Here is a 12,752-nt window from a genome sequence, read left to right on the forward strand (position 1 = left end):
AAAGCACAAAACTAGGAGCGCTAGCTAACACTAACATGCTATTTTGGACTGTTCATATGGTGTGTTGACACTCATTTAACAAGTTAGAATGTCATTTGCTAATTCTAAATACAGCCAGAACAACACAAAGTTCTGAAATAATTTCTCCTGGTCCCATGTTGGTCTCTCAATGTTCTCCAAAGTATTAACAGTTTTATATATTCCCCCCCCACCAGCCATATCATCAATTGCACCCTGGAATGAACGCAGGGGGAAGTTACCGCCACCCCTCGGAGAATGGCCTCCTCCTTTGCCAGTACTCAAACGGCGAGCTGGCTGCAGAAAATGCAGCCCTAAGAGAGCAGCTGGTGCTGCAGCACCACCGACATGATCATGAAAGGCAGCGGCTCCTGAGGGCCCTGAAGAAGCCTCACGAGTCCAACCCGGAAAACCTCATTGCCGTCGTAAATGAACAATGGCAACAGTGGTGGGCGATCCGAGAGCAAGAAACCGCTACCCAAGTTCAAACCCAGTTGGTGGGCATGCAATTGTACATGGATGAAATGGCCGCTCATTTTTACGCCGAGTTCGAAAGTATGCACGAGCACAATGTGGATACCGTTTGCTATTTTCAAAGCGAGATGCAGTACATGCATTGGCATATGGAGCAGGCCCTATCGGAAAAGGATGACATCATTAAACACCTGAAAAAAGTCAATTCCTCCCTCATGGCACAGAATAAAGATCTGTCCTCCTATCTTAGCAAATTCAAAGCGGAGAACCCGGAGACACGAGATACTCGAAAAGCTCTGGAGGATCAGTTGCAAGCAGAGCAGGAGGTGAAGATGAGCCCCACCATTGAGGAGCTCCTTGAACAAGTGGAAAAGTTGGATCTTTAAGACCCTCACAGTGCAGAAAGAGATTGAAATACACCAGTTTGGCTAATGATGTGGTTAACAGTTAGAGTGGGACTGGCTGACCCCCCCAAAAATTGAAACTTGAATGTGTGAGAGTGCTGATTTTCTTTTATAGCAAGATGTTCGACAACCACTAAAGTATTGTTTCCAGCTGTCACAACTGTGTTTGTAGTGTGTCAAAAATAAATGCACTCATGTCAAGTTTGAAAATAAAAACACACAACCCAGCAGATCCTGTGTTTATTCATTGCCATGCAGAAAAAGGGGTACCACCCAGTCAGGATAACTAACATAATTAAAATATTTTTAATTTCTAAAATAATATTTAAAATATATTAATTTCTATCAGTTATTTTCTGGTCAGAATTAATTTCTAAATTTATTTTCTACTTTATTCGACGACATGGCTCCGCCCCACGCCTACGAAATATTTCCGCTTCCGGGTTCTTCGTCTTCGCCACAGAACCGTGGGAGGAAAGATGGCTGAGGCAGAGCCCGACAGAAGAGCCCTAATGTCCGATCTATGCTCGGAATTCTTGAATTTCTCAGCTAAAGACACCGCGTCGGTAAGCGTCTATAGCAGCTGTCAGCTGTCCTGACTGTCAGCCTTTCCCCTGTTGCGTCACTCTCAATCGATTGACCCGCCTAATGTGTTGTTTGCGGGATTAATTTGCCGATCACTAGGTTACCGATTGCTAATGCTAATTGTAGCTTCTCGCTGTATACAACAACATCTGGATGTCAGGTGAAGCCTGTCAAAACAACACGTCAGTGTGTCAACCTAAACGTATAACAGAAACACAAACTGTCCATAGATCACTTGCGTCTAAACCGTTTCAAACAACACCATTGTACGTATTTTAACTACTTTAACCACAGTGACTGTTTTTTTTAATCGTCTTAATTGACACTATGTGTCTCTTGATGGAAAAGCCTTTCCAGGTCAAATCCCTGCTAATATTTTTTTTTTTGATGAGTCAGTGTAAATTGAGTGGATGTATGCCAATAATATAGTAGAAAGGAAGATCACCTACATTGCTGCTTCCCAACTTTTTATCTATTTAGTGGTTAGTCAAAAAAGAAACTAAAAGTTCTTGTTGTTTTCCTTTCATACTCATTGCAGGTGAGTAGTGTGACATTGGTATTAAGACAGCATATATGCTTTGCAATACGATATAATTTCCAAATTTTATGTTGTTTGGACACTAAATTAGCACTTTCTAAAATCTTTTTGTTATTTTTTCAGCGGTGGTTGGCAGAAGGAAATCTACAGGTGGAAATCTATCGCCACTTGGCAGAAAATGTACCCAGAATCCTTTGCTTGGGCCCCAGTGGCTGCAGTAGTCGTGAGGAGCAGAGAGAGGAGCAGAGGGAAGAACTGGCATGTCAGCTGCTTCTCTTGGCTCCCTTGGAGTGGCTGCTTCTGGGTGAGGATCCAGCTGTAGGCCTTCCTCAACTGCAGGAAAACAATCAGCCATCACCACTGTGCGGGCACGTCTTCAAGGTTGGAGAGCCCACCTATTCCTGCAGGTAAAATCCAGACAGTTACGCTTTGAGGCAACAAACATGCACACGCCACCGACGAGTTCCGAATGTGCAAGACTTCTTGACGTGCTGCACTTTTGCACAAAGGTGACAATTCTGTTAACAATTTTGTGTGTGTGTTTACTTCAGGGACTGTGCAGCCGACCCCACCTGTGTTTTGTGCATGCAGTGTTTCTTGGGCAGCGTTCATAAAGATCACCGATACAGAGTGAGTATACAAGTCTGTGAGTCTGTCTTCCTGTCATCGGAGCACCAGTTAATGTCAATATAGGTCAGGGACCTTTCTTTGGATAACCGACAGCAGCTTGTCATCTGGAGGTGACACACCCGATTGTATGTGTGTATTCAGATGACCACGTCCGGCGGCGGGGGCTTCTGTGACTGCGGGGACACTGAAGCCTGGAAGAAGGGTCCTTACTGCCAGAAACACACACCGACCACCAACAAAGACTCAGAGGAGGTGTGTCTAAGCTACCGTACCAACCCCCCCCACACACACTACGGAAGCTTTACATGAAATTATTTAAATTGACACGAGACCAATACCCACAGGACCCTTCAGCTCAACTTCCGGCGAACATGGTCGTCCGCAGTTACAACATTTTTTCCGTCATCCTCAAATATGCTGTGGACATGCTTACTTGGACACAAGAAGATCAACTTCCCGCAGGACTCGAACCACCGTATGTCATTTACACAAGCGCCCCCCCTGTAAACTGTTTTGAAATCCAATCCTACAAAGTGCAGTGTCATTTTTACCCTTTGTTTTTTTTTTTTGTCCAGTGAAAGAGGAGACAACTACTACTGCATGCTATTCAATGACGAAGTCCACACCTACGAACAAGTGATCTACACCCTGCAGAAGGCTGTCAACTGCAGCCAGAAAGAAGCCGTCAGCTTTGCCACCACTGTGGACAGAGATGTCAGTATTGCTTTCCTTTCGCTTGCCTCGAACTTCCTGTTTTCCGGTAACGCACTCTCGCAACTGAAATTAACTTTTAAAAATAGGTTAGCATGACAGAGTAACTTAAATAATTGTGTGTACTGGTTATTCATGGAGATAAAAAGATCAGCCAATTGGTGGTAAATTGGACTTTGTTCTTTTACAGGGCAGGAAGTCCGTTCGATATGGGGACTTTCAGTTTTGTGAACAAGCCAAGACTGTTATAGTGGTGGGTTTTTTATCCATTTGGCTTCTTATTTCTCCCCTGCAAATAGACCTCCAACTGCTTACGCTTGATTATTTGTCCACAGAGGAACACCAGCCGCCAGTCGAAGCCTCTCAGAGTTGAGGTGATGCACTCATCTGTCGTTGCCCATCAGTGTTTTGCTCTGAAAGCTCTGAGCTGGTTGGGACAAATTATTCAATACTCGGGTACGTTTTCATTTGTACTGCGTCTTTACATTTGTTGGAAGTAAGCATATTTATTGCTTTGTGTCCTTCTTTCAGATGGCTTGAGGAGGATATTGTGTCAGGTGGGACTTGAGGACGGTCCAGAAGGAGAAAACTCGTCACTCGTTGACCGCTTAATGCTCAACGACTCCAAGATGTGGAAAGGTGTTATTTTTATTTTCCACAACGATATTGAACCATTTCTCATTTGCTCCAGTCATTGATTCTCTCCCACGTACAATTTTGTTAACTGTTGTTTTTCCACCCACTGTGAAGGAGCAAGGAACATCTACCACCAGCTGTTGATGAACAGCCTCCTCATGGATTTAAAGTACAAGAAGGTCTTTGCTATCCAGTTTGCCAAGAACTACAGACGCCTCCAGACAGATTTCATGGAAGATGACCACGAGAGGGTGGTGTCAGTGACCTCACTGTCTGTACAGCTCTTCACCGTGCCAACAATGGTGAGTTCTCCTTTTTTGCCGCCACACGCCCTATTGCCTCATCAGGTCAAGTATGTTCTCATATGTCAAGAAAAGGTCAAAGGGTGAAAAGTTGCGTCATGTATCCCTGTGATTTATTTCAGGCTCGGATGTTGATGGTGAAGGAGAACCTGATGACGACCATCATCAGGACGTTTGTCGATCATCTCCGTCACAGAGATCTGCAGGGACGCTTTCAATTTGACCGCTACACCGCCCAGCAGGCCTTCAAGTTTGGACGAGTCCAGAGCCTCATTGGAGACCTCAAGTAGCCAACTCAATATAATATATGCCATTGACTGTATGTGATAAAAATGGATGACTGGATGATTTTCTGTCAAAATTTTGCGTGTCTCCAGGTATGTCTTAATCAGTCGACCCTCCGAATGGAGCGACGAGCTCAGAGAGAAGTTTCTCGAAGGTTTGGACGCTTTTCTGGAGCTCCTTAAGTGTATGCAGGTAGGCACAAGTATGCAGACACATGCACAGAATACAGAACCTTATAAATAATCTCCGTCTTTCAGGGCATGGACCCGGTGGTTCGGCAAGTTGGCCAACACATCGAGATGGAACCTGAGTGGGAGGCGGCATTCACCCTACAGATGAAATTAACGCACATCATATCCATGATCCAGGAGTGGTGCTCCACCGATGTGAGACATTTGAATATTTTTGGTCTTGTCATCGCAATGTGAAAATATTCCGTATTGATCTTTCTTTCCTTATCAGGAGCGTGTGCTGATCGAAGCCTACAGGAAGTGTTTGAGTGCAGTCAGCCAGTGCCACAGTGGCCTTCCAGATGGTGAACAGCCAATAAGCTTGAGTCTGGCTGCTCACTGCGTGGAGACATTTATGTACCAGGTGTCTCAAGACAAAGTCTCCATCCACCTGCCTGTCTGCAGACTACTTGCAGGTAAATAAATGCACACGTGATGTTTTTTTTTATTTTTTTTAACAGAATATTTTGTCCTTCAATATAAGATTGTGGTTCTGATGCACTATTCTTCCCTAGGTCTCCATGTTCTGCTCAGCAGAACGGATGTTGCAGCTCGCCTACCTGAACAACTCCCATTGGTTGGTAACAATTTTTGTGTGCGTTACCATTGCATATGTGAGCATTTTTTGATATAGAGAGACCAGAACTTCCTTTTTTTTTTTCTTTTTTTTTTTCTTTTTTTTTTAAATTTGATCTCACTGTTGGTTGTCTTCTTACCTGCAGGGGGAACTCAGCCCTCCACTTCTGATTGAACTCCCACTCCGATGCCTGGTGCTCTGTGCTCAAGTACTCGCTGGGATGTGGAGAAGGAACGGCTTCTCTCTAATAAACCAGGTCAGCTGAAATTTTGTCTTCGGTATTGGTTTGACTGTCTATGCGTTGATGTGAATCTGGTGGCGAGAAAATGCAACATGTAGAATGTAATGTCTATTTTTTGTTTGTTTCAGATTTATTATTACCACAATGTTAAGTGCAGAGTGGAGATGTTCGACAAAGATATTATAATGCTTCAGGTACGAACCAAATCTAATGATTCCACTGACAGATGCAGAATTTGTTTTTTTGCAGTTTCTTAGTCGCTGTCTCTTTTCACAGGTCGGTGCCTCAATGATGGATCCAAACCACTTCCTGATGATCGTTCTTAGCCGTTTTGAACTTTTCCACATTTTTAGGTTCGCAGACTGCCGAAAGAGATACAAACCGACCAATAAGGTTAGTTTTAGATTCGGACGCTCTATTTTGCTTGTTTTTGCCTTGCTTATTCACCCCCCCCCTTTTTTTCTTTTTTTTACCCAGGATTTGGTCCAGCAGAACAATACCTTGATCGAAGAGATGCTACACTTAATCATCACCGTGATTGGTACGTTTTTCTTTAATGTTTGTAACTCAGAAGAGCAATTGAAAATTCGGTCTCATGTGATTTGTGTTGGTCAGGTGAACGTTACGTGGCAGGCGTGGGCCAGGTGGAGCCATTTGACGAGGTTCGAAGAGAGATCATCCACCAGTTGTCAATCAAACCTATGGCTCATAGTGAGCTGGTGAAGGCTCTTCCAGAGAATGTAAGACACTCGCAAGCTCAAGTTGTCATGGCACCGCCATCCATATTGGATCTTTATGAAGTTTGCTGCTTGTTCCTCAGGGAAACAAGGAGACTGGTCTAGAGCGCGTCATTGACAGCGTCGCTTCGTTCAAGTTAGTGTCTTCATTTGATTTCATTTTCAGGAGGAGGGATGGAGGATTAAAATAGGCTGCAGTGTTTCAAAATCATCTCGATTTACAGGAAGCCAGGTGTGACAGGGCGCGGTCTTTATGAACTGCGGCCCGAGTGGAACAAGCACTTCAACCTTTACTTCTACCACTACAGCAGAGCCGACCAGTCCAAGGTAAACAAATACCTACCGTTATTGTCGATTTTAATTTTTGTGGGTGTGTATAATATTACATATTATGTGTGCAGGCAGAAGAGGCTCAGAGGAAGCAGAGGAGACAGAGTGGAGAGGACCCAGGTGAAAACTAGCAGGGAATAAACTTGTTTTGGTGTCTCACAGATGGACCAAATCGAATTGGCAAACCAAAGTACTAATATGTATTTATGTTCCACACAGCCCTTGTCCCACCAGTCCCTCCATCGCTTTGCCCCCTCTTCGCTAGCCTGGTGAACCTTCTGCAGTGTGACGTGCTGGTGGCTGTGGAGGGGGCTGTGCTGCAGTGGGCGATGGAGGCACGAGGAGGAGGCTGGACAGAGTCCATGCTGCAGAGGGTGAGACACCCATCGACTGTGGTAGCAGGATCGTTGGGGTTGTCAAATCGAGAAGATACATTTAAGAAGAAAACAGGGAACGTATCGTATGGGTTTCATACAGGGATCGTCAAGAAACATCTCAACCTGAGGAACTAAAGATGTTGTGTGTGGCCCCTTTATAGGTGCTCCATTTGGTAGGCATGGCTCTGCTGGAAGAACAGCAACAGCTGGAAAATAGCAACGGCGAGGATGACGTCACCTTCTTATATACCGCCAAAATCACACGTCAGTGCCGATAACCATAGCAACATATTGATTTCTTATTGGCGTGTACGAAATATAATGTGTTTATTTTCAGGTCCAGGCGATGCTCCTAGTAATTCAGGAAGTGTTCTTGCTTTATTGGAGAGTCTACAGAATGCTCCTCATCTAGAGGTCCATAAAGACATGATCACCTGGATTCTAAAGGTACAATAATTGAGCTTGATCATCAATACGTTACACCCCGGACCTGCCTTGCTATCGTTTTCTTTGACACACTTGTTTCAAATTTGTGTACAGATGGTGGCGAACATCAAAACCATTAGAGAGCGTTCCTCCTCAGCCTCCACTGTTACCATCAGCCAAGGACATGGACCGGAAGAGGTCAACCTCAAACTGCTTTGACAGTTTAAAATACGCTTGATAATTGATGGCCGTGTTTGCTGTCTTCCCTGCAGACGATACGGGACAAAGACAAGGCAGAGCGGAAGAGGAAAGCTGAGATGGCTCGGCTACGGAGGGAAAAAATCATGGCTCAGATGTCGGAGATGCAGAAACACTTCATCAATGAGAACAAAGAACTTTTCCAGCAAAGTCTAGAAGAGCTCGAGGCGTCCACGTCTGCCGGTGCAGACCACAGGTACTCTAATGAAGCTTCAAATGTGCTTCATAAAGCAGCTATTGTATTTTTTGAGTATTCTAGACCCATTTAATAAACCAACAGTGTCATCTAAAAGAGTCAAAAAAATACATCATGAAGCAAATTTGACACTTAATTTTGCCATCACTAGATGGTGCTGTTGGCTAAATCTAAATTCCATCACCTCTCCCTTTTTGCAGTCCCTCCACTTTGGAGCCATTCTGCGTCTCTCAGGTCTGCGTTGGCCCCACTAGGGTGGCAAGAGGAGCCGAGCGGCGTCAGCTTGTCACCTGCATCTTGTGTCAGGAGGAGCAGGAGGTCAAATGTCACGGCCGAGCCATGGTGCTGGCCGCTTTTGTCCAGCGCTCCACCGTTTTGGCCAAGAAACGCTACTGCGCTTTGCCCAATGCAGGTGCAATTACCTGCCGTTTTTTTATTTAGACATAAGCATAATCAATTAGTATTTATTAATTGTTTTTTCTTTTCTAGAACAACATGACCCTTTGTTCAGTCATCCTGACCTTTCAATGGGTATTCACACTACCAGCTGTGGACACATCATGCATGCCACCTGCTGGCAGAGGTGAGAGCCTGGAGGAGATGGACTCGGTCCTTTTGCAACAATTGAACATCGACTCCAGGTTCAATTGTGGGAAAGATTCTCCTTGACAGTCCTTTTTTGCGTTCAGGTACTTCGAAGCGGTGCAGTTGAAAGAGCAGAGACGGCAGCAGCGTCTGCGAGGGCACACCAGCTATGACGTGGAGAACGGAGAGTTCCTTTGTCCTCTGTGCGAGTGCCTTAGCAACACCGTCATCCCTCTGCTGCCACATACACAAACACCTGACCGAAGGTGTGTGTAGGCACCATGCGTGATAATTGTGTAGTGTATTTTCACAGTCTGATTAATGATAGTGAGGATTTAGAAGATCGATCATATTCTTCCATTTGTCTTTGAAGTGTCAATCACCCCAATCTGACCGTTTGGCTAAAGACCACCAAAGAGGAGATTGCCGCTCTTCACCATGCCCATCAAAACCCTTCAAGAGGTCAGTCCTACGTCATGTGCAGTCGATTGGTCCGCGCATTTACGTCTGGTGTTTTTTTTTTTTCTCAGACGCAGAAGAAGAAGTGGCACCTCCAGTACCCGAAGGATTCAGAATTGATTTCACCCCACTGTGAGTTAGCGTCAAAATCGAAGAATTTAGTTCCGTTATTGAATTGGCAGCTGCTAATGTCATTCCTTCTCTCCGTCAGAAACCCCTTCTCCAGCAGCATCATCGAGATGATAACCACGTTTAGTATGTCAACCTACAAGGTGGGACTAAAAGCCAACCCGAACGAGCAGGACCACAGAGTCCCTGTGTTGAGTTGGTCCACTTGCGCCTACACCATCCAAGCGATTGGTACACACGCACACACTCACTAAATCAGTTCCACGTTCTGCGCTCACCAACGTCATCCCAACTATGCTTCTGCTTCCAGAGCGTCTCCTGATGGATGAAGAGAAGCCTTTATTTGGAAGTTTACCCTGCAGACAGGTAATGGTATCTTGTCTTTTATATTGCGCTCTCCTGACAGTGCCAAGTGGGAATTAATAAATTCCTTTTAGACCATGTTTTGAGAGTCATTGACGTCGTCGCGTACTGTTACAGGACGACTGCTTAAGCTCCATCACCAGGTTCAGTTGGGCTTGCTGGACATCGGCGTCATTGCATGCAGTCCACAAACACTTCATCAGACTGTTTGCAGGTAGACATTTTTAACGTCACTGGCAGAAATCAAAGGTGACGACAAAAGAGCCATCGTTTTGAATGTCTACTTGTCTCTTTTGTAGCTCTCATTCCAGACCCTCAGGTTGAAAACACTCCATGCATCCTGGATATTGACATGTTCCACCTTTTGGTGAGTTAGTCCACTTTAATATTCCAGAGCATCTTGAAATATGTTTTTCTGTAGTCTCAAAAGAATCTGACGTTTAAAAAGAAAAAAAAACAAATTGCAGATACTTTTTCAGCTTAGTCATCTCTCACTTAATAGCAAGGCCCTCTGAAAGTATTGATTGTTTGGTTACTTCCTGATCCAAATCAATATCCTTTACAGGTTTACAGCGTTTTGTCCTACACGTCCGTTCACAGTCTGGACCAGTCGGGACGACATGCCATGGACTCTGCTCATGTCCACCTCCTTCACCTAATCACTGTCGCTCACCTGGTTCAGGTTCTGCTCACTTCCAACACGGGTACTCGCAAAAACAACACGTTTTTTTAATCCCGTTTTATTTTTACATATCCATATTTACCTGGTGGTCTGTTTGCAGAGGAGTTGTGTATGGAGCAGGACGGCACGGGGTCAGAGGAGGAGGAGCTCACCTGTCAGCTATATAACACACTCAAGAAACACCTGGGCAGGTGAGGTCAAGTCACAACTGAAATTTGCCAGCTCTAAATGTCGCTCTGCGTCTCTAGTCTTTTACCCGACGTAGCTCCCTGGCAGCTGTGGCGTTGTGTGAAAGCTGGCGTCTCACCGTTCCTGCGATGCGCCGCTCTCTTCTTTCACCACCTCAACTCTACGGCGCCACCGACTGACCTTCTGGGTAATTACACGATAAGACTTCATAACGTGTGTGTGGCGGCGAATCAGAGCGGAACTTTTAACACAAACAAGCAGCAACATCATATGTACTGTGTGTGTGTGTTGTAGGTACAGGACTTGGCCAATGGGAGGCGCTGTGTAGCTACCTCAGTCTGCCCTCCAACCTGCTGCAGCTCTACCAGAGCCAACAAACTCTGCTCGAGCCACTTATACACAGGTAGATATTTTTTGGAATAAAACAACTTCAGCCCCCACAATTGTTTTTTTTTTTTTTTTACCCCCCCTAAACCTGCAAACGAAGTCGCACACACAATATTGATTTTAATCCGTGTGTTTGTGTGCGCGCAGTTGGTGTTGCCAGGCATCGGTCAGACAGACGTTGCAAGGGGGCGGCGTTATCAGCTTCCCGCGAGAGTCGAATCGACTGATCGACCTGCCCGAAGATTACAGCGTCCTGATTAACCAGGCGTCGAGCTTTACGTGAGTACACAGGGTGTCCATATTCATTGATGCGAATATCGAAGTAACATCCTCTTGTGCGTTGTGGTTCAGGTGCCCTCGGTCAGGGGGAGACAAGTCACGCGCTCCCACTCTGTGTCTGGTGTGCGGCGCCATGCTGTGCTCGCAGAGTTATTGCTGTCAAACCGAAGTGGACGGTGAGGATGTCGGCGCCTGCACTGCTCACACCTTCACCTGTGGGGCAGGCCTCGGGCTCTTCCTCAGGTAATGAGTCTTGACCTTTTGGCCTAAATTGAGCAAGTGAACAACAGCTCTTTGTCTTTTCAGGGTTCGAGAGAGTCAGGTCTTGTTTGTGGCAGGTAAAACAAAGGGATGCTTCTATCCGCCGCCGTACCTGGACGACTACGGCGAGACAGATCAGGGCCTCAAGTAAGCTTTAATAGTTCTTTTGGAAAGCACTGAGCTAAAAAAAAAAAATCCCTAACTTTTATAACACTGTCCAATTTAATTTCCTTACGATTTCTGTGCCGATTTATTACAGGCGGGGAAACCCACTCCATCTCTGCATCGAGCGTTACAGGAAGATTGAGCGTCTGTGGCGTCAGCACGGCATTGCCGAGGTCATAGGTCACGCTCAAGAGGCCAATCAGACGCTGGTGGCCATCGACTGGCAACACCTGTGATGTTGAGTCGAAACCAGGTGATTGGATAGCAGAATTTTTTTTTTTTTTTTTTTTTTTATAATAATATCCACCCGCTTTGTGGCCAGTCAGCTTTCTGCTGCTCAGCATTCACTTAAAATCAGGTTTAAGGGATTTTCTTTTGTCCCCACCTATCAACGAGGCAAAAAAGTGTCAGCAAAAAAAAAAAATATCTCACACATCGACCTGTGATGGTTTTTGGTCTGTATTTGATTGGCTCTCAGATTGATCAATGTTGATGACGTCTGACTTTAAAAGCCTTTCAATCTCAGACTGAAAATGTGAACAAACTAGTAGCAGCACATTCATGTTTTGTTTTTTTCAGACTGAGTTGAGAGAAGCGCTATGAGACACTTTTACAACATATCAAGTCACATATCAGATTTTTTTTATCATCTGATGCTCATGATGCACTTTTTATGAGGTTTTTTTTTTGGTGTGCTTGCTTGCTTGCTGAGAGAATTGTGTGGTGTGACCTCTTAACAGTGCTGAATGCTTCATTTTTTTTTTTTTTCAAGGCTTTGATTTTTGAGATTTTCCATTAGAGTTTTTTTTTTTAAAGAGAAAAACAGAGTTTGATTTATTTTTCTCTCATTTATTGTCACATAGCAAATTTGAGATGGAATGTGACAATATTTATTTTTGGGGGCTAATTTCTTTGCATCTGCACACAGCATGCTGTCTGCCTCGTCGGCGAGGCTTCATTATTGAAATATGACTTGTCAATATGTGAATTCTTGTATAAATTAGTATATTATGTACAAAATTGTATAAGAATAGCTAACAATAAAAAAACTTGAAAGCAGACAAGGTTGTAGGTACTATTGTGAGTTCATGAGATTTTATGTGTATTTAACACACAATTTAAAATGACTTAAATGCTAGTGCAGAATGATGTCTTAACACTGTTTGTCCACTAAGTGGCGCTGTGACTTCATTTACCAAAGACAACTACAGCCAGGACTGCATTCCAGGAGGTAAGTGAAATTAAGTCACTCAATTTGTTTTAGTTTAACTTTGTCATGTGCGTTTTTAAAGTTGTAG

The 12,752-nt window shown here is 44.5% G+C and overlaps 1 protein-coding gene across 2 annotated transcripts; it reads left to right on the forward strand.

The window, feature by feature from the left end:
- The first annotated feature begins 1,343 nt into the window (after positions 1-1,343).
- Positions 1,344-12,518, forward strand: ubr2 (ubiquitin protein ligase E3 component n-recognin 2). Of its 2 annotated transcripts, none has more exons than XM_061265719.1 (45): positions 1,344-1,462; positions 2,143-2,426; positions 2,571-2,649; positions 2,791-2,901; positions 2,994-3,124; positions 3,225-3,363; positions 3,551-3,613; positions 3,696-3,816; positions 3,892-3,999; positions 4,111-4,298; positions 4,421-4,584; positions 4,676-4,775; positions 4,841-4,969; positions 5,046-5,229; positions 5,329-5,408; positions 5,536-5,646; positions 5,760-5,825; positions 5,908-6,024; positions 6,109-6,172; positions 6,247-6,371; positions 6,452-6,504; positions 6,593-6,695; positions 6,770-6,818; positions 6,918-7,072; positions 7,237-7,339; positions 7,413-7,522; positions 7,616-7,699; positions 7,774-7,955; positions 8,156-8,367; positions 8,445-8,538; positions 8,645-8,806; positions 8,914-9,002; positions 9,071-9,131; positions 9,211-9,359; positions 9,439-9,494; positions 9,609-9,705; positions 9,791-9,858; positions 10,057-10,195; positions 10,274-10,364; positions 10,422-10,549; positions 10,657-10,765; positions 10,897-11,028; positions 11,101-11,271; positions 11,335-11,436; positions 11,549-12,518. In XM_061265719.1, the coding sequence occupies exons 1-45, from the start codon at positions 1,376-1,378 to the stop codon at positions 11,688-11,690; spliced, it is 5,292 nt and encodes a 1,763-aa protein (XP_061121703.1). In that variant the 5' UTR covers positions 1,344-1,375; the 3' UTR covers positions 11,691-12,518. The 2 variants fall into 2 exon arrangements, with proteins under 2 accessions (XP_061121703.1, XP_061121704.1); XM_061265720.1 differs by having other exon boundaries at positions 5,329-5,390.
- The last annotated feature ends 234 nt before the right edge of the window (positions 12,519-12,752 follow it).

The sequence above is a fragment of the Syngnathus typhle genome, linkage group LG19, assembly GCF_033458585.1.
Source record: "Syngnathus typhle isolate RoL2023-S1 ecotype Sweden linkage group LG19, RoL_Styp_1.0, whole genome shotgun sequence".
NCBI lineage: Eukaryota > Metazoa > Chordata > Actinopteri > Syngnathiformes > Syngnathidae > Syngnathus > Syngnathus typhle.

What these genes read in the sequence shown, in the direction of transcription:
- ubr2 (XM_061265719.1), top strand. Translation starts at nt 1,376, where the DNA reads ATGGCTGAGGCAGAGCCCGACAGAAGAGCCCTAATGTCCGATCTATGC. An exon ending in GCTTCTCTCTAATAAACCAG is followed by an intron (nt 5,647 to 5,759) that starts GTCAGCTGAAAT and finishes TGTTTGTTTCAG; the next exon opens with ATTTATTATTACCACAATGT. An exon ending in GAAGTTTACCCTGCAGACAG is followed by an intron (nt 9,495 to 9,608) that starts GTAATGGTATCT and finishes GTACTGTTACAG; the next exon opens with GACGACTGCTTAAGCTCCAT.